The sequence below is a fragment of the Plecotus auritus genome (genome assembly GCF_963455305.1).
Source record: "Plecotus auritus genome assembly, chromosome: 10".
In the NCBI taxonomy this organism is placed as follows: domain Eukaryota; kingdom Metazoa; phylum Chordata; class Mammalia; order Chiroptera; family Vespertilionidae; genus Plecotus; species Plecotus auritus.
In genome coordinates, this window is record NC_137785.1 from 5,603,048 (window position 1) to 5,622,570 (window position 19,523).

The window sequence follows — 19,523 nt, forward strand, 5'->3', positions numbered from 1 at the left end:
ACCCCAACGCATACATTTGGAAAGGACACATTCAACCCATAGCAACGTTTGTGTTCTCAGGTTAGAATTTCCCATCAGTCTCGATGGGTCCGTGGACATGTGGCTTCGGGGCTGACAAGCAGCGTGTAGTGTGTTTCTGGGGGGCAGAAGCATCCCTTTTCTCTGCCCCAGATGCGCAATCCCACCACAAACGGACTCCCATTCAAAGCTGTTACATTTCCAAACCTTTAATCCCAAATCAGACCACAGTGAGGCCAGACCCAGACATTCTCCCCCCACCCCACCCCCGCCCCATGTCTCCAAATTTTGGATTAGTCAGAAGGCTCTCCCACAAGTGAATGCATCCAGATCTCAGACATGAATAGGTCCCACTCCCTCCCCACACCCCCTGACCTCCTCTCCCACCCCTCCCGTCCCTAGTTACCCCAATCAGGTCCCCACCAGCCTCCCCTGGGGACCCTCGTTTGCAAAAAGCCTCTCCCCACCCCACCCCCAAGCAGCCCAGATTCAGCCACGGAGGAACACATATGTACAGAGGAAAAGGCGAGGGCGCGAGACGGGTCTGTGCAAACAACCTGGACCCCGGAGCAAGGAGAACAGCTTCTCCAGGACGTGGGGCGAAAGATGCTGAGGGGCCCTAGCCGGTGTGGCTCAGCGGATAGAGCATCAGCCCGAGGACCAAAGGGTCTGGGGTTCGATTCAGGTCGAGGGCATGTCCCTCGGTTGCAGGCTCCTCCCCGGCCCGGGCCCTGGTCGGGGTGCATGCAGGAGGCAACCCATCGATGTGTCTCTCTCACATCGATGTTTCTCTCTGCCTCTCCCTCTCCCTTCCTCTCTCTCTGGGGGTCAGTGGAGAAATGTCGTCGTCGGGTGAGGATTCACAACAACAACAAGAAGATTCTGAGGGGACAGAGGATCAAGGAGGGCTTGCGAGGAGCTGGAGAAAGCGCAGGGGTGCCTCTAGGGGGCCCTGGGCCCCTGCTTGGGACAGAGTGAGCCCCAGGGCCAGGGCGGCAGGGTGAGCAGGAGGAAGCAGCCGCCCCCCAGCAGCAGGACCAGGCTGGCCCCCACGCCGCAGCCCAGAGACCAGGAGTACTCGTAGGTCAGGGCCGGGGCCGGGGGCGGCTCTGGGCTGACCCTCTGTATCAGGGCTCGCACGGAATGCCGGAACACCTCCAGGCTGACCAGGAGCAGCAGGCCTGCGGGGAGCGGAGAGACGAGGTGCTCAGGCGCCGGGGAACCCCCAACTTCGGTCTCAATACCTCCTCAGTGCACCCCATCCCAGGCTCCTCAAACAAGAAACCTGAGGGACCCCCCCAAGCACCCTCTCATTCATTCATTCATTCAACAACCACTTACTAAGCACCTATTACATAGCAGATGCCATTTTGGAAGCTGGAGAGAAAGAAGGAAGAGTAAGTGTGAGAGGCAGAAAGTGGGTGCCTGGGGCCGGTGGGCGGGAGCGGGAGTCGGTTTTTAAGGGGACAGAGTTTCAGCTGGGGAAGGTTGAAAGGTTCTGGAGCGGCCCAGGCTGGGTGGCCCAGTGGGCTACGGCGTCATCCTGATACACCATTTCGGGTTCCATCTCCAGTCAGGGCACATACAAGAATCAACCAATGGCCCTGGCGGGTTTGGCTAAGTGGATAGAGCGTAGACCTGCGGACTGAAGGGTCCCAGGTTCGATTCCAGTCGAGGGCACATGCCCAAGTTGCAGGCTCGATCCCCTGTAGGGGGCGTGCAGGAGGCAGCTGACCAATGATTCTCTCTCATCATGGATGTTTCTCCCTCTCTTTCCCTCTCTTTTCCTCTCTGAAGTCAATAAAAATATATATATATATTTAAATCAACCATGCCCTAACCATTTTGGCTCAGTGGATAGAGCGTCGGCCTGTGGACTGAAGGGTCCCAGGTTCGATTCCGGTCAAGGGCATGTACCTTGGTTGCGGGCACATCCCCAGTGGGAGGTGTGCAGGAGACAGCTGATCGATGTTTCTCTCTCATCGATGTTTCTAACTCTCTGTCCCTCTCCCTTCCTCTCTGTAAAAAATCAATAAAATATATATTTTTTTTAAAAAATCAACCGATGAATGCATAAATATGTGGAACAAGAAATCTCAATCTTGCCCTAGCCAGTTTGGCTAAGTGAATAGAGCGTCGGCCAGTGGACTGAAGGGTCCCAGGTTTGATTCTGGCCAAGGGCACATGCCTGGGTTGTGGGCTCGATCCCCAGTAGGGGGCGTGCAGGAGGCAGCCAATTGATGATTCTCTCTCATCATTGATGTTTCTCTCTCTCTCCCTCTCCCTTCCTCTCTGAAATCAATAAATATATTTTTTTTAAAAAAAGAAATCTCAATCTCCCCTCTCTCTCTCTCTCTCTCTCTCTCTCTCTCTCTCTCTCTCTCTTCTTTCTCTCACTCTCTTTCCTCATCAGTCATACCCAAGTCAAGTTGAAAAAAAACAGTGATGATCGCCCTAGCCGGTTTGGCTCAGTGGATAGAGCATCGGCTTGCTGACTGAAGGGTCCAGGGTTCGATTCCGGTCAAGGGCACATACCTGGTTGCAGGCTCCTCCCCAGCCTGGGCCCTGGTTGGAGCTCGTGCAGGAGGCAGCCAATCCATGTGTTTCTCTCCCATCCATGTTTCTCTCTGTCTTTCCCTCTCGCTTCCACTCTCCCTAAAAATCAGTGGACAAAAATATCCTTGGGTGAGGATTTAAAAAAAAAAAAAAAAAAAAAGTGATGGTGAATCACAAATTGAAAAGAAAGGCAGTCAAGCTGTCATGCAATGTGATCTTAAAAAGAAAGGCGGGGAGAAAAGGAACAAGACAGACAAAGACCCCGACCTCCTGGGGTGTATATTCTACTTGGAGGAGACAGGTAGTGAACAATGCTGGCAGGAGCCAATGAGGACGTCAATAGATAATGCAGCAGGCAGGTGTGATGGGAACAGCGACAGGGCGACCCGAAACCCAGCTTCCGCCACGGGCAGCCGCCCTTCATCTATCAGCTGCCTCCTGCATGCTCCTGACTGGGGATCCGGCCTGCATCCCAGGCATGTGCCCTGACCAGGGATCGAACCACCGACCTCCCAGCGCACGGGTCAACACCCAGCCAACCGAGCCACACCAGCCAGGGCGAGAGAGAATTTTTAAATGATGGTGGCTTTGATGGGAATTCACCCAACCTTGAAATCCTGGCTCACGGAAATGTTGCCGGCCAAGCAAAGCACGTCACGGGCCGTCCGTGGCCTGCCCGCTGCCAAGCTGCAGCCTTCCAAAGTAAACGCATAAGAAGATAATTTCAGAGAGTGAGGCATGCTGGGAAGGAGTCGAAAACAGGGTGATGGGAAGGGGAGTGACATCCAGGGGTGGAGCAAGGACTTTAAATAGTGTCGTCAGGAAAAGGCATCTCGGCTGAGACGCGAATGAAGGATGACAGGAAGCCGGCCACGCGTGAAATTAAGCGGTGGCTATTCCGAGCAGGAGGAGCAGCTGGGGCGAAGGCCCAGGATAGGATGGGGTAGACTGAGTTTGAGGAAAAGAGAGGAGGTCAGCGTGACTAGAACAAAGAGAGTGGGGAGGAGGAGAGTGGTGGGCAATGGGCGTGCAGAGGCGGGCAGGGGTCAGGTCACTTAGGAACATTTTTTAAAAAAATATATATTTCTATTGATCTCAGAGAGGAAGGGAGAGGGAGAGAGAGAGAAACATCAATGATGAGAGAGAATCATTGATCGGCTGCCTCCTGCACGCCCCACACTGGGGATCGAGCCCACAACACGGGCATGTGCCCTTGACCGGAATCGAACCCGGGATCCTTCAGTCTGCAGGCCGACGCTCTATCCACTGAGCCAAACCGGCTAGGGCCACTTAGGACCACTGGATGGTCATCCATGGTCATGGATCCCAGCGGCCTCTCCTCTCAGATCCTGGAGCCTGGCCCCAACCTCAGTCCCTGACCTCCTTCCTCTTTGTCCTCTGCTTCTCTCCGTTTCCCCATGTTTTTAAATCTATTTTTATTGATTTCAGAGAGGGAGAGAGAGATAGAAACATCAATGATGCGAGTGAATCATTGATCGGCTGCCTCCTGCATGCCCCCGCTGGGGATCGAGCCCACAACCCGGGCATGTGCCCTTGACCGGAATCGAACCTGGGACCCTTCCGTCCGCAGGCCAACAGTCTATCCACTGAGCCACACCAGCCAGGGTTCCCCCATGGTTTTTAATCAGGGGCCTGGAGCATGCAGCCGGGAGTCTGTGCACCATGGTTCCGTGACCCCCCTGAGCCCTTCCCGGCCCCGCGCAGCTCCGCATGAGGGCACCGAAGGTGGAAAAGCATCTGGACGAAGCGGAGACACTGCCCAGTGCCCTTCACGCCTTTGCTCCTTCCTGCACCTTTCATTCATTCGACAGATCTTAAGGGAGCTCTCGTTACGAAATATATACAGGAGACTAACAGAGGCTCCCCCCCTCCGGAAGGAGAGATGGACAAGAACCAGGTAAATGTACTGTGGTGGGCTGAGCGGCATCCTCTCTTTGGTGGTGGGGCCTTTAAAGACATAAGTTAAAATGAGGTCATTCGAGTGGGCTCCAATCCAGGGTGGCTGCTGCCTCTACAAGAAGAGATGAGGGCACAGACAGGCACAGAGGGACGGCCACGTGAGGACACGCGGAGAAAAGGGCCATCTGCAGGCTGAGGAGAGAACCTCCCCCAGCCCTGCTGACCCCGGGAACCTGGACTTCCAGCCTCCAGGGCTGAGAGAAAATACATTTCTGTTGTCAAGCCGCCCAAGGTCCAAATCTTTTTTTTTAATTATTGAATTTACTGGAGGCCCAGTGCACGATATTCGTGCAAGAATAGGCCTTCCTTTCCCTGGCTTCACTCCCAGCTGTCCGGGAGCTGGCATGTCCCCACTCCCAATCCGCCCAGGAGCCGGCAAGTCCTCACTTTTGTCCGGAGCACCGCTCCTATAGCTCCCTCAGCCGCCCCCCGCCTCATAGCAGGTGTCCCCACCCCTCCAGCCCGCTCCACACCTGCATATGCAAATTAACCCGCCATCTTTGTTGGGTTAATTTGCATACTCACTCTGACTGGCTGCGGGCATAGCGGAGGTACGGTCAATTTACATGTTTGTCTATTATTAGGTAAGATTGGGGTGACATTGGTTAATAGGATCATGTAGGTTTCAGGTGTGGATTTCTATGTTACAAGATCTGTATATTGCACTGTGCCACCCCACAAAGTCAAATCATCTTCCCTCACCGTACAGTAGGCCCCCTTCACAGCCTCACACACCAGAGTGCTTGGAGACCCTCCAATTCCGAGCCAACCACGGGGCTTAGAGCTCTCATATCTGAGCCTCCTACCAGCCTTTGTGCCTCCCGGCATGCAACAGTGCTTGGAGAACTCTCAACCTCCCAGCATGCAACAGTGCTTAGAGACCTCTCAACCTCCCATCGTGCAACAGTGCTTGGAGATCCTACCTGCCAGCATGCACAGTTCTTGTAGACCATACCTCCCAGCATGCAACGGGGTTTAGAGATTCCCACTTCCCATCATGCAACAGTGCTTGGAGATCCTACCTGCCAGCATGCACAGTTCTTGTAGACCATACCTCCCAGCATGCAACGGGGTTTAGAGATTCCCACCTCCCAGCAGGCAACAGTGCTTGGGGATCCCCCCACCTCCCAGCGTGCAGTCTGCAGGCTCGCCCGCGGCCCTCACCTGAGAGGCCAAAGCAGATAGCTCCCACTCGGACCAGGAACTCTGCGCCTTTGCTGAGCACCATGATGATGCAGAGGCACCCCAGGGCCATGACCGTCAAGCCGAGAACCGCTATCACCGCGGCTGCCAGATTCATCTCTGCGGGGTGGGGGGGGGGGGGGGCGGGGAGAACATGGGATGCAGGGCGTGGGCGAACTCCCCCACAGGGAGCCAGAGCCAGGGAACTGGGAGATTCAGGACTAGAGGAGAATGTGCCAGTAGAAGTCCATCCAGTCCAATGGTTGACTTCTACTGTTGAGGGAGCTAAGACCCAGACAGGACCTTAAGTCACACAGCAAAGAGGGGACAGAGCCCGCACTAGAAGGAATGGGAAGGACCAATGATTACTTCGGGTCTGGTCACCGCCTGTTTACAGGTGAGGAGACGGAGGCAGGGGGCGTGGCAGTGACCATGGAGAGGGTATGTTACCGTGGCCACTTCCTGGATGGAAGATTCGGGTAAAGTCACTGAACCTCTCAGACTCAGTTTTCTCCTCTAGAAAATCGGGATCCGATTCCTTATTGGGCCCGGCCTGCGTGGCTCAGTGGTTGAGCATAGATCCATGAACCAGGAGGTCACGGTTCAATTCCCCGTCAGGGCACATGACCAAACTGGGGGCTCCATCCCCAGTGAGGGGCGTGCAGGAAGCAGCCGATCAGTGATTCTCTCTCATCATTGACCTCTCTCTCTCTCTCTCTCCCGTCCTCTCTGAAATATAATAAAAATATTTTTAAAAAAATAATAGCCCTAGCCAGTTTGGCTTAGTGCCGTGGTCGGCAAACTGCGGCTCGCGAGCCACATGCGGCTCTTTGGCCCCTTGGGTGTGGCTCTTCCACAAAATACCATGGCCTGGGCGAGTCTATTTTGAAGAAGTGGCATTAGAAGAAGTTTAAGTTTAAAAAATTGGGCTCGCCAAAGAAATTTCAATCGTTGTACTGTTGACTAATGAGTTTGCCGACCACTGGCTCAGTGGATAGAGCATTGGCCTGTGGACCAAAGGGTCCCGGGTTAGATTCTGATTAAGGGCACATGCCTGGGCTGCGGGCTTGATCCCCAGTGGGGGGCATGCAAGAGGCAGCCAATCAATGATAGTCTCTCATCACTGATGTTTCTATCTCCCTCTCCCTTCCTCTCGGAAATCAATAAAAATACATATTTTAAAAAATGAAAAAAATATCCTGGGGTGAGGATTAACAACAACCACCACCTGAGTTTCCCAATCACACCTGCTACCCTCCAGGTGCTCAGCAGCCTCCTGGGGCCGGGGGCTGCCACCCTGGGCAGCACAGACACAGGACACTTCCATTCACACAGAATATTCTGTGGGAGAAGCTCCTGTAGAGCTTGAACCCCGCCTCTGCCTCTCCGCTTCCTGGGAAAATAAATTTAACCACTCACGCACATCCGTTTCCTCAGCTGGAAGACTGAGATAAAGCCCCCCGCCTGCAGGATGGCGCTCCTATAAATGGACCACCCAGCACCATGTCTAGCATGTGGTCGATGCACATTTACAAGATGTTAAAGTATACCATGCACAGCCCTGGCTGGTGTGGCTCAGTGGATAGAGCGTCAGCCTGTGGACTGAAGGGTCCCGAGTGCGATCCCGGTCAAGGGCACATGCTCGAGTTGCAGGCTCGATCCCCAGTAGGGGGCGTGCAGGAGGCAGCCAGTCCATGATTCTCATCATTGACTAGAGGCCCGGTGCACGAATTCATGCATGGGTGGGGTCCCTCTGGGTGGCCTGCAGGGATTGGGCTGAAACCCACGGTCCAATGCTGCCTGCAGCTCCTACCTGCCACTCCCGCTCCTCCCGGCCCCACTGTACCTGCTGCAGGCTCACGCCCAGTCAGTCCCGATAGGGAGAGGCTCGTGCTGCCTCAGCAGTGCTTGCTAGCCATGAGCCCTGTGTCTGGCGCCCTCCCAAGGAGAGTGGCCAGAGGGATCGGGCTGAAACCAGCTCTCTAACATCCCCCAAGGGGTCCCGGATTGCAAGAGGGCACAGGCTGAGGGACCCCACGGGTGCATGATTGGGCCAAGAAGGAACCTCGGGAGGGCTCCAGGTCACGTCTGGCCCATCTCTCAGTCCTGATTGGCAGACCCCAGCAGCAAGCTAACCTACCGGTAGGATCCTCTGCCCCCTGGTGGTCAGTGCACCTCATAGCGACTGGTTGACCAGTTGACTGTCTGCCCCCTGGTGGTCAGTGCACATCCTAGTGAGCGGTTGAGCAGCCTTAACATATCATTAGCATATTACACTTTGATTGGTTGTTCGGTTGTTCTGCCCTTCAGTCTATTTGCCTATTACCCTTTTATTATATAGGATGTTTCTATCTCTCTCTCCCTCTCCCTTCCTCTCTGAAATCAATAAAAATATATTGGGGGGGGAATAAAGTACCATGCACAGAGAGGGGCTGTGACTTGCACAGAGTTGCACAGCATGTGGCAAAGGCAGAGCCGGGGTAGGAGTGTCGGGCACAGGGCCCTGCAGAACCATGACCCTCCTGGCACCACTCCCCCCCAAAGTGGGACCTCCCCGGGACATAGGAGCTGAGCCCAAGCCTGCCAAGAACCCCTCCAACGCGGTCCGCATACCCCCACCCCCCGACCCCCACCGCGGGGTGACAGGCTCTCACCTTTCTTTGTGGTTCTATGGAAGATGTGTGCGTTCTCCCCCGTGGTGAAGAATTTAAAGTAGGTGCAGTTGGTTTCTGTGGGAGCAAGGGAGAGAGAGAAATAAGGGAGGTGATGCCAGGGGGGACCCTAGTGTAAGTTCAGGACTGGATAGTAAACCTAGTTCACAGTAGCCTGACAATATGCCATGAGCATCCCCGATAAAAATATGACAGAAGCGCCAAAATCTGTTTGGCTCAGTGGATAGAGCGTCAGCCTGCGGACTGAAAGGTCCCAGGTTCGATTCCGGTCAAGGGCACATGCCCGAGTTGTGGGCTCCATCCCCAGTAGGGGGCATGCACGAGGCAGCCAATCAATGATTCTCATCACTGATGTTTCTATCTCTCTCTCTCTCCCTTTCCTTTCCTCTCTGAAATCGATAAAAATATATATTAAAAAAATATCACAGAGGAGAAAAATGATGCTCAGTAAAAGCCACCTGTTGTCACACAGCTTATTCGGAGCTGGGATTCCAATCCCACTGAGCTTTTTAAAAATTGATTTTAGGGAGAGAGAGAGAGAGAGACATCAATATGTTATTCCACTTACTTATGCATTCATTGGTTGATTCTTGTATGTGTCCTGACTGGGGATTGAACCCACAACCTTGGTGTATTGGGACAATACTCTAACCCCGTGGTCGGCAAACCGCGGCTCGCAAGCCACATGCGGCTCTTTGGCCCCTTGCCTGTGGCTCTCCCACAAAATACCACGGCCTGGGCGAGTCTATTTTGAAGAAGTGGCGTTAGAAGAAGTTTAAGTTTAAAAAAATTGACTCTCTAGCCCTAGCCGGTTTGGCTCAGTGGATAGAGCATCGGCCTATGGACTGAAGGGTCCTGGGTTCGATTCCAGTCAAGGGCACATGCCTGGGTTGCAGGCTCAATTCCCAGTAGGAGGCAGCCGATCCATGATTCTCTCTCATCATTGATGTTTCTATCTCTCCCTCCCTTTCCCTTCCTCTCTGAAATCAATAAAAATATTTAAAAAATAAAAATATACATATTTAAAAAAAATTGACTCTCCAGAGAAATTTCAATCATTGTACTGTTGATATTTGGCTCCGTGGACTAATGAGTTTGCCGACCACTGCTCTAACCAATGAGCCACCCGGCCAGGCCAGCCTACGTTTTGTGTGTATGGGACCGGCTCGGTTGCAGTGATCTGGCACTCAGCCGATGCTGTCTTCCAGGTGTGCCTGTGCTAGTCTTTCTGGAAGACAGACTCTGACAGACTTTATGAAATGAAGTACATTTCTACCTACAACCACCTATTTTACTTCTGGGGATACATACAGACAAAAACCATGTGCAGGGACATATATGTTTACAATAACAGGGAGTCCAAAGACTAACAGAAAGCAACCTACAGGGATTTGAGAAATAAAAATAAAAATAAAAACCAGGACCCTGGCCAGGTAGCACAGCTGGTTGCAGTGGTCGGCAAACTGCGGCTCGCGAGCCACATGCGGCTCTTTGGCCCCTTGAGTGTGGCTCTTCCACAAAATACCACGGCCTGGGTGAGTCTATGTTGAAGAAGTGGCGTTCGAAGAAGTTTAAGTTTAAAAAATTTGGCTCTCCAAAGAAATTTCAATCGTTGTGCTGTTGATATTTGGCTCTGTTGACTAATGAGTTTGCCGACCACTGGGTTAGAGCATCGTTCAGATACACCAAGGCTGCAGGTTTGATTCTCGGTCCGGGCACACAACACACGAATCAACCAATGAATGCATCACTAAGTGGAACAACAAATCTCTCTCTCTCTCCCTCTCAAAATCAATCAATTAAAAAAAAAAAATAGCCCTAACCGGTTTGGCTCAGTGGAAAGAGCGTCGGCCTGTGGACCGAAAGGTCCCCGGTTCGATTCCGGTCAAGGGCATGTCCCTTGGTGGCGGGCACATCCCCAGTGGGAGGTGTGCAGGAGGCAGCTGATCGATGTTTCTCTCTCATCGATGTTTCTAACTCTCTATCCCTCTCCCTTCCTCTCTGTAAAAAATCAATAAAATATATTTAAAAAAAATAACACACATTAAGAGCTGAGTCAGGAAGAAATGAAATGAAAGAATAATAATGTTAACTAGAGCGCAAGAGGATCTTGCAAAGGCTGATAAGGACTTTGTGACATACCCCGGCGAGCATGATTCATCCACTCTGTGTACTAAACTTCAAAAACAAACAAGCCCACTTTCCGAACCGCGTTTCAAAGCCAGAGCTTCCTGCAGAATTCACTATTCCAACTTTCTTATTCTACAGGCGGGGGAAACTGAGGCAGGGAACGGGAGGGGAGAGGTAGAGACTAGGAGTGGGGGGAGGGCGAGGCCGGAGGGGGGCCTGGCAGTCGGGGGGGATGAGAAGGAACTTCCCAAACGGAAGGGGGATGTGGAGGTGACACACGTAGGAGAGGCTTCCGTTAGCACCCGGCCCTGTTCTGGGCACTCCGCGTGCACTAACTGGTGAATCCACAGACAACCCTGGGCGTCGTTACCATCGCCCCCATTCTTCAGGAGAGAAAAATGAGGAGTCAGGTGAGGTGGGACATCCACCTGGTGGCCTGAGGGGAGGAGGGGGCGTGCGATGTCCCATCGGGAGCAGTGGTGGTCCTCACCGTTCAATTAGGACCCTATTGTCGCAGTCAATGGGGGGACTGGGCCACACCCACAAGGGGACTGGGCCGTCTCATCTAGCCGGTGTGGTACATTGTTCCGGCACAGTGTGAGGTGTCTGGCATCCCGTTCACTAACAATCTAGGACATCCTGTCTCTGACCCCAAAGGATACGGCACATCCCATTTGGAAAAGAAAATCCATAAATTTAAAAAAAAAAAATTGTTTTGAAAAAGAGAGATGTGCCGAGCCGGCGTGGCTCAGTGGTTGAACCAGGAGGTCACGGTTTGATTCCCGGCCAGGGCACATGCCCCCGGGGGTGCAGGCTCAATCCCCAGGAGGGGGTCTGCAGGAGGCAGCCGATCAATGATTCTCTCTCATCATTGATGTTTCTCTCTCTGTCCCTCTCCCTTCCTCTCTGAAATCAATAAAATATGTATATGTATTTTTTTTTATTGATTTTTTACAGAGAGGAAGGGAGAAGGATAGAGAGTTAGAAACATCGATCAGCTGCCTCCTGCACACCCCCTACTGGGGATGTGCCCACAACCAAGGTACATGCCCTTGACCGGAATCGAACCTGGGACCCTTCAGTCCTTAGGCCAATGCTCTATCCACTGAGCCAAACCAGCCAGGGCTGTATATGTATTTTTAAAAGATAAGCATTGCTATAAAAATCAACACAGAGATGGGAGGGACCCCATGATATGCAGTAGGTGGGGGAGGGGGGACATCTCCTCAGGGCAGTGAAGGTTACATTTCCTGGGAAGCGGTGGGGGTGGGGGGTGTCTGGGGGGTGGGGAGATGTGAGGTGAGAGCTCCATTTGGTGGAATCAGTAGCTGGGAACAGGCATTGATTCTACTTGGGTCAGGGCTGTCTGTCTCCCAGGGCCCGCGGGGTGGGGGTGCAGCTGTCTGGGAGTGGGAAGAGCAAGCTGACACCAGGAACCCAGACTCTCTCTAGGGGCACAGGCTGTGTGTGGGCACGTGCACAGGGCACAGGCTGTCCCCGGGGTGTGGGTGTTTCTGGGGAACGCAGGCTGCTGAGGGCGCCAGCTGTGTGTGGAGTCACAGGCTGGGTGTCGGCCGAGGCCACGTGTGGAGGCACAGGCTTCCCTGGGCTCCCTGTGGGGGGACAGGCTGGCCTGGGGACACAGGTGTCTGGGATCACTTCCGAGGCACTGGAAGTCACAGGATGTTCTGGGGCACAGTCTGGTCTGGGGGTACAGGCTAGTCTGGAGGTACATGGTGGTCTAGGGGTACAGGCTGGTCTAGGGGTACAAGCTGGTCTGGAGGTACATGGTGGTCTAAGGGTACAGGCTGGTCTGGGGGTACAGGCTGGTCTGGGGGTACAGGCTGGTCTGGAGGTACATGGTGATCTAGGGGTACAGGCTGGTCTAGGGGTACAGGCTGGTCTGGGGGTACAGGCTGGTCTGGAGGTACATGGTGATCTAGGGGTACAGGCTGGTCTAGGGGTACAGGCTGGTCTGGGGGTACAGGCTGGTCTAGGGGTACAGGCTGGTCTGGAGGCACATGGTGGTCTAGAGATACAGACTGGTCTGGGAGTACAGGCTGGTCTGGGGGTACAAGCTGGTCTGGAGGTACATGGTGGTCTAGGGGTACAGGCTGGTCTGGGGGTACAGGCTGGTCTGGGGGTACAGGCTGGTCTGAGGGTACAGGTGGGATTAGGGGTACAGGCTGGTCTGGGGTACAGGCTGGTCTGGGATACAGGCTGGTCTGAGGGTACAGGCTTGCCTGAGGGAACAGGTGGGATTAGGGGTAGAGGCTGGTCTGGGGTACAGGCTGGTCTGGGGGTACATGGTGATCTAGGGGTACAGGCTGGTCTGGGGGTACGTGGTGGTCTAGGGATACAGGCTGGTCTGTGGTACAGGCTGGTCTGGGGGTATATGGTGGTCTAGGGATACAGGCTGGTCTAGGGGAATAAGATGATTTAGGGCTACAGGCTGGCCTGGGGCACAAGCTAGTCTACGGGTGCAGGCTGTTATGGGGGATCAGGCTGGTCTAAGGGGTACAGGCTGGCCTGGGGATCAAGCTATGTGGGGTACAGACTTTCTCTCTCTACAAGGTTTGTGCCTGGCGCAAAGGCCATTGGGGAGCACGGGGTGGTGTGGGCTCGGGCTGTTTTGAGGGTGCAGGCTCCCTCCCCGGGGCTCAGCTCTCTCTCTCGGGGGCACAGTTTCCTCCCACCCGGGCTCCCCCATCCGGGCCCCGCGCCCTGGGCGCCTCACCTCCGGGCAGCTGGGCGGGGCCGCAGGTCCGCCGGCCCGCGGGCACGTCCTCCTGCCACAGGCGCTTGACGCACATCTTCCAGAGCCCCAGGTAGGCGGCGTCGCACACGGCGCTGTCGTTGGCCTTGAAGGTGTTGAGCTCCACCCAGAACTCGGTGCCCACGGCCAGCACGGCCAGCGTGGCGCCCACGGCGGTCAGCAGCAGCACCAGCTTGACCTTGCCCTCCCGCTCCGGCGACAGCCCCGGCTGCTGCCCCGCGCCCCGCCTGGCGGCCGCCCCCCGCCGCCGGTCCTCCTCTTGCATCAGGAAGTTGGACCACATCATCATCCCCGCGGCGGGCCGGGCCGGGCCGGGCCGGGCTGGGGCTGGGCTCGCGGGGAAGGGCTGGGCCGGGCGGGCTGGGGCGGGGCTGGGGGCGGGGGGCGGCGGGAGGAGAAGCCCTGGGGTCTCGCAGGCGCTGGGGGGCTGTGTCCACGGGACTATACAACAAGGAATCCCTGAGTCTCCCCGGAACCTCACATGGGGGGGCCAAGGGTGCCTCTGCGTCTCAGAAGAGAAAAAACAAGACACCCCCCCACACACACACCCTGGGGAACCCGCCGAGGCTCAGGGAAGGGCCAGCGTTGCCACAGAAACTCAGCAGAGACGTGGGACCCGGAGCAAGATCGAGGCGCCCAGGAAGGGGCCCGAGGGGCTGCTCCGCCCCCGCCCCCTCGGCTCGGATTTCGGGGTGCGCAGGAGAGGACGCGGAGCCCCCCGTGTGTTTGAAAGGAGGTGCCTCTTGGCTTCTTTCAGGCTCGGAGTCGGGGGAGGGAGGAGTCGGGTCCCCTCTGGGGTTCAGCGGGGAGGTCAGCCCTCCTTCTGGGTCTCAGAGAGGCAGCGGGACCCCCCCAACATTCACACAAGGGAGCAACAGAGTCCTGGCTGGGGTTCAGAAAAGGGGGGACCTGCTGGAATTAGAGAACAGACTCCATCCGAGGTCTGCACTGGGGCGGAGGGCTCCCCGGGGGCTCCGAGGGGGGCCCGGGGGCCCCACGGGGGCTCAGACCGAGGGGTTGCGCCCCGCGCTGCGGCTCAGCAAATGGGGACAGACACTCCCCGCGGTGGAAGGACAGCGGGACCCGGAAGGGACTCGGCGTCCCCTCCGGCTCGCCGGGCTCCCCTCCCCCGGGCTCCCAGGGCCTGCCGGGCCGGGAAGGCTCCAGGCTCCGCTCCAGGCCGGGCGCCTCCCGCAGGCCTCCCACCCCCGGCTCCCGGGCAGGGACCCCGCTCGCCCTCCTGCCTGGGCGCCGCCCCAGCTCCGCGATCCTCCGCACCGTGCGCTCCGCACCGCCGCCCGCCCGGCCGCCGCACCCGCGCCGCTCGCCGCGGCCTCGCCCCCGGCCGCCCACCCCCACCCTCCCGGCTATTTCGGGCTCGACCCGTAAATAACACCCGCACCTGTCGCCGGGCGCCTGTTGCCATAGGGATCCCGGGTATTTTAAGGAGACTTGGGGCGGGGAGGGGCGGGGGCCGGGTCCTGACCCGGCTGGAGCCCGAAGGGACATCCATTCCCTGAAGGGGCGTGCGTGGGAGCCGAGGGTCCGATCTCCCGGGGGCGGGAGAGGGAGCAGGGCGGGGAGCCGGGATTTTCGATTTTTGGTCTGAACGGGCGCAGCTGGGAACCTGAACTGCTGGATCCGAGGGAGGAGGGGCTGGGGGCCTGGGCTCCTGGGTCTGAGGGAGGAGGGCTGGGGGCCTGGACTCCTGGGTCTGAGGGAGGAGGGGCTGGGGGCCTGGACTCCTGGGTCTGAGGGAGGAGGGGCTGGGGGCCTGGACTCCTGGGTCTGAGGGAGGAGGGGCTGGGGTCTGGACTCCTGGGTCTGAGGGAGGAGAGGCTGGGGGCCTGGACTCCTTGGGTCTGAGGGAGGAGGGGCTGGGGGCCTGGACTCCTGGGTCTGAGGGAGGAGGGGCTGGGGGCCTGGACTCCTGGGTCTGAGGGAGGAGGGGCTGGGGTCTGGACTCCTGGGTCTTGAAGGCGGAAGAACAGAGGCCCATGCTGGGGTCCTCAGCTCCCGGGGAGGTAGAAGAGTAAGGCCGGGAGAGCTGGTTGCTGGGAGCACAGAATCAGAGCCGGTCCTCTTTGTGGAGTTTATTAGACAGGGCACCCCAGGACTTCCCACGCAGTTTGCTCCCCAGGGGCAGGGACGGGCAGCCTGTGGAATGGCCCCGGGGCCTGGTCTTCACCCTTTTGCCCCGCCCTCAGCCCGTGTGCGGCCTGCCCGGTGGGACCCACCTTCACCACCAGCTCTGCCCGTGGTTGGCTGCTCCAGCTGCAGGCGGGCCCGGCCTTCTCCGTGCACCTGCTCTGGACGCCACGGCGCCCTTTATCGCTTCACCGGAGCACACATCGCCCTGGGGTGTGACCCTGTGTGTCTGTGGGCTCCCCCAGCCTGCGGCCGGCCTGGGTGCTCGGGGAACTCACCTCCTGGCCCTCAGCACAGCCCAGCCCAGCCCAGGACACAGATGTGCATTAGGCCACGTGAATGAATGAATGAGCAAATGGATGAATGAATGAATGAATGAATGAAGTGCGATGGGGACACACAGACATCCCCTCCCAGGCCTGGGAAAGTGCCCCCGTCAGACCACAGCCCCCTCTGCTCTGAGATGCAGGCCGGGGTGGGGGTACCCGGAGGCCTCAGGAAATTGCTTAAATGAATGAGTGAAAGCTGTTTCTTCCCTTGGGTCATGAGGCCTCCACAGGTGTGCTAGGTGCTGGCAGCAGCCCGGATGGCGCAGGGCAGGGCAGCGCTGGGGCAGTTCGCCTGTCCCCTGAGTCCGTGTCCCCTCCGGCCCTGGGCCTCCCCATGTTTCTCAATCCATCTGCTGCAACAGCTCCCTCATTTCAGGGTGCACGCTGTCCCCCATCTCCCTGTCTCTCCTTTCACAGAAAGGGTACGCACTTTCTTTGGCATGGAAGTCCTTGTCAAGTTCACACCAAAGGATGGCCTGGGCTCCTTGCCTCCACCCTCCCTCCCTCCCTCCTACCCTCCCTCCCTCCTACCCTCCCACCCTTGTGTGGCAATGACCTCTTATCAAACCAAACGGTTGCTTTGGGGGTTTCCCTTGCTTTCAGCAGCTTGGCGGGGTTCCTCCTGGTCTCTGGTCACCCCTCTACCCCCTTCTGACCCGGATATGGATGCCCGCCGCCCCCCCCCCCCGCCCCCAGCTGGGGTCACTTCTCTTGTCCACATTCACCTCCTCCGTCACCTAATCCAGCCTCATGACATTCCGTGTCTCCTCTATGCTGACCTGTCCAAAATTTATATTTCTAGCCATGACCTGTCCCCCAGCTCCCGTCTCCCATTTCCCACTGGCGACCTGATAGGCCGGCTTGGGTTTCTCACAGGCGTCTCCACAGGATGCTCGATTCCTCCACCCCAATCCTGACTGCTGCCCCTGTGGCCCCCTGGTGTGTGCCCTGTGAAGGGTTCCTTTCCTCCCTCACGGGTCTCTCACCCTCTCTGCAGCATCCAGTTCATTTACCATCGGTTCTGCCTCCAGAATCCCATTTCTCTCCGTCCTCGCCGACCCCCCAGGGGTCCCGGCCACCAGCAGTCTTCCCTGGACAGGGACAGCCGCCCCCTGACGCCTCACTGCCTGCCCCTTTCACTCCTGCATCCCCTCTCCGCATGACAACGTGGTTCTCTTATTTTGTTGTTTGGTTTGTTGGTTTTTTAATTTATTTTTTTTTATTGATTTCAGAGCGGAAAGGAGAGGAAAAGATAGAAACATCCATGATGAGAGAGAATCATTGACCAGCCGCCTCCTGCACGCCCCACACAGGGGATCGAGCCCACAACCCGGGCATGTGCCCTGCCTGGGAATCGAACCGTGACCTCCTGGTTCCTAGGTTGACACTCAGACCATGGAGCCACACAGGCCGGGCTGTTATATTTTTTATTATTATTATTTTTAAAATATAATTATGTCGTGCCTGTGCTCGGCCCCTTGGAGTCCAGACATCAGGTTCATTACCCCCCCCCCGGGGGGCTTAAAAGGCCCTGCAGGAAGGGCCCCCAACCTGTTCTGACCTCACCCTCCTTAACCTGCCCCCTTCCTCCGAGCGTCCCAGCCAGCCTGGAGTCCTCCGGGGTTTTGCGCTGCCTTTGTCCCTGGGGGTCCTCCTCTAGGGCCTGCTCCATCATCGACACCACGGCCCGCTTGGCTTTTAAAGCAGTTCCCTGTGACTGATGTCGTGCGCCCCTCCTGAGTCCCAGGAGAGCAGGGCCTTGACCCACCGCCCAGCGCGTGCCTGGGGCCTCGCCTGAGTCTAGAACAGGACGGGGCTCAGCGAATACTTCCTGAACACTGGGAAGGAGCTGGCCCGAAAAACGCCTCTGAGTCTCCACATTTCCTCCCGGCAGATCTCAGGGTGTTTCTCTGTGACGCCACCTCCGTGTCTCTATAGTTTTTGGTGTGTCTGAGCCGTCTCACTTCCGATTTGTGCATTTTTAACATTTTTATTTTTTATTGATTTCAGAGAGGAAGGGAGAGGGGGAGATAGAAACATCCAGGATGAGAGAGAATCATGGATCGGCTGCCTCCTGCACGCCGCACACTGGGGGATCGAGCCCGCAACCCGGGCATGTCCCCTGACGGGGAATTGAACCCCTGACCTCCTGGTTCATAGGTTGATGCGTGACCACTGAGCCACGCCGGCAGGGCTGATTTGTCCATCTTTGTGTCCATCTCTCCTCTCCCTTTCTCTGCCCTCTCTGGATCTCTTTCCTTTTTTCTCTGTGTCTCGGTGACTCACTGAGTTTGGGTCTCTCGTCCTCACCCTTCCTTCCCCATCTCCCCCCTCCCTACCCATCCTCCACCTCTTTCTTTCTTTTCTTTTCTTTTTTTAATATATATTTTATTGATTTTTTACAGAGAGAAAGGGAGAGGGATAGAGAGTTAGAAACATCGATGAGAGAGAAACATCGATCAGCTGCCTCCTGCACACTCCCCACTGGGGATGTGCCCGCAACCAAGGTACATGCCCCTGACCGGAATCGAACCTGGGACCCTTCAGTCCGCAGGCCAACGCTCTATCCACTGAGCCAAACCGGTTAGGGCTCCCCCACCTCTTTCTTGCTCTCTGGCCTTTGGACCCTAGAGTCCACTACCCCCAACCAATTGTGCCCCCTCCTGCACCAGAGCCCCCTCTCCCACCAAACTTGTCTCAAAACCCACCTCCCTCTGTCCCCCTTCAGTCCAGGGGTGGGGTACCTTTTCCTGCCAAGGGCCTTTTGGATATTTATAACATCATCCACTTAATAGAATTCACTTAATACATTTATGTTGCTATGAACAGAGCTCTTAGATTTATTGAATTTCAAACCCTGCCTGTGGTTGCCTTGGCAGGGCCAGATCAAATGATTTCTCGGGCCTTATGCAGCCCGCAGGCCGGATGTCCCCCACCCCTGCCCGACACCACGTCCTCCTGTCGCACTAGAGTGTATTCCTTTCCCCCTCGCTTTCAGTGTGTCTGACACTAACCCCACAGCTGGCCTGCCTGGGTCCCCACCCTTCAGTCTCTCTCCCTCTTTCTAGTCGTTCCACACAGGCCCCCGAGGGAAGTCCCAACACCCAGCCCTGGTCCTGTCCTCCTCTGCCCCACCCTTTTCTTTTTTAAAATACACTGAGTGGCCAGATGATGATGATCTCTGAACGCATAATCATCTGGCCACTCAGTGTCTAGCCCAGCCTTGGGCAAACTACGGCCCGCGGGCCGGATCCGGCTGTTCTATCCGGTTCTCTTGCTTTCCCCTCGGCTCCTTTACTTTGAATTTATATTAGTTCACACAAACACTCCATCCATGCTTTTGTTCCAGCCCTCTGGTCCAGTTTAAGAACCCATTGTGGCCCTCGAGTCAAAAAGTTTGCCCACCCCTGGTCTAGCCTATATAATAAAAGGCTAATATGCAAATTGTCCCCTCGACCAGGAGTTCGACCAGCAGACAGACAGGCCAATCGCCCATGTCCCCTCCCCCTGGCCAGGCTGGCCTGACCCCACCCATGCACGAATTCATGCACAGGGCCTCTAATATATATACTGAGTGGCCAGATTATTATGCGTTCAGAGATCATAATAATCTGGCCACTCAGTGTATATTTTTATTGATTTCGGAGAGGGAGAGAATCCTGGATTGGCTGCCTCCTACACGCCCCCTACTGGGGATCCAGTGGCAACACAGGCGTGCCCTAATATGAATTG

At 56.4% G+C, this 19,523-nt stretch overlaps 1 protein-coding gene across 2 annotated transcripts; it reads right to left on the reverse strand.

Moving 5' to 3' along the window:
- Positions 1–213: 213 nt before the first annotated feature.
- CACNG6 (calcium voltage-gated channel auxiliary subunit gamma 6) lies at positions 214–13,610 on the reverse strand. 2 transcript variants are annotated; one of them, XM_080645424.1, is made up of 4 exons: positions 13,276–13,610; positions 8,391–8,465; positions 5,719–5,856; positions 214–1,199 (listed from the first exon to the last, which is right to left on the reverse strand). In XM_080645424.1, the coding sequence occupies exons 1-4, from the start codon at positions 13,601–13,603 to the stop codon at positions 961–963; spliced, it is 780 nt and encodes a 259-aa protein (XP_080501550.1). In that variant the 5' UTR covers positions 13,604–13,610; the 3' UTR covers positions 214–960. The 2 variants fall into 2 exon arrangements, with proteins under 2 accessions (XP_080501550.1, XP_080501551.1); XM_080645425.1 differs by lacking the exon at positions 5,719–5,856 and having other exon boundaries at positions 221–1,199.
- Between the last annotated feature and the right edge of the window lie 5,913 nt (positions 13,611–19,523).

Bases quoted from the DNA above. Each gene is read 5' to 3' on its own strand.
- CACNG6 (XM_080645424.1), bottom strand. From the start codon at position 13,603: ATGATGATGTGGTCCAACTTCCTGATGCAAGAGGAGGACCGGCGGCGG. The intron at 8,466-13,275 runs GTGAGGCGCCCA...TTGCTCCCACAG, and splicing joins CCCCGCCCAGCTGCCCGGAG to AAACCAACTGCACCTACTTT. The intron at 1,200-5,718 runs GTGAGGGCCGCG...CGCTCCCCGCAG, and splicing joins TATCTGCTTTGGCCTCTCAG to GCCTGCTGCTCCTGGTCAGC.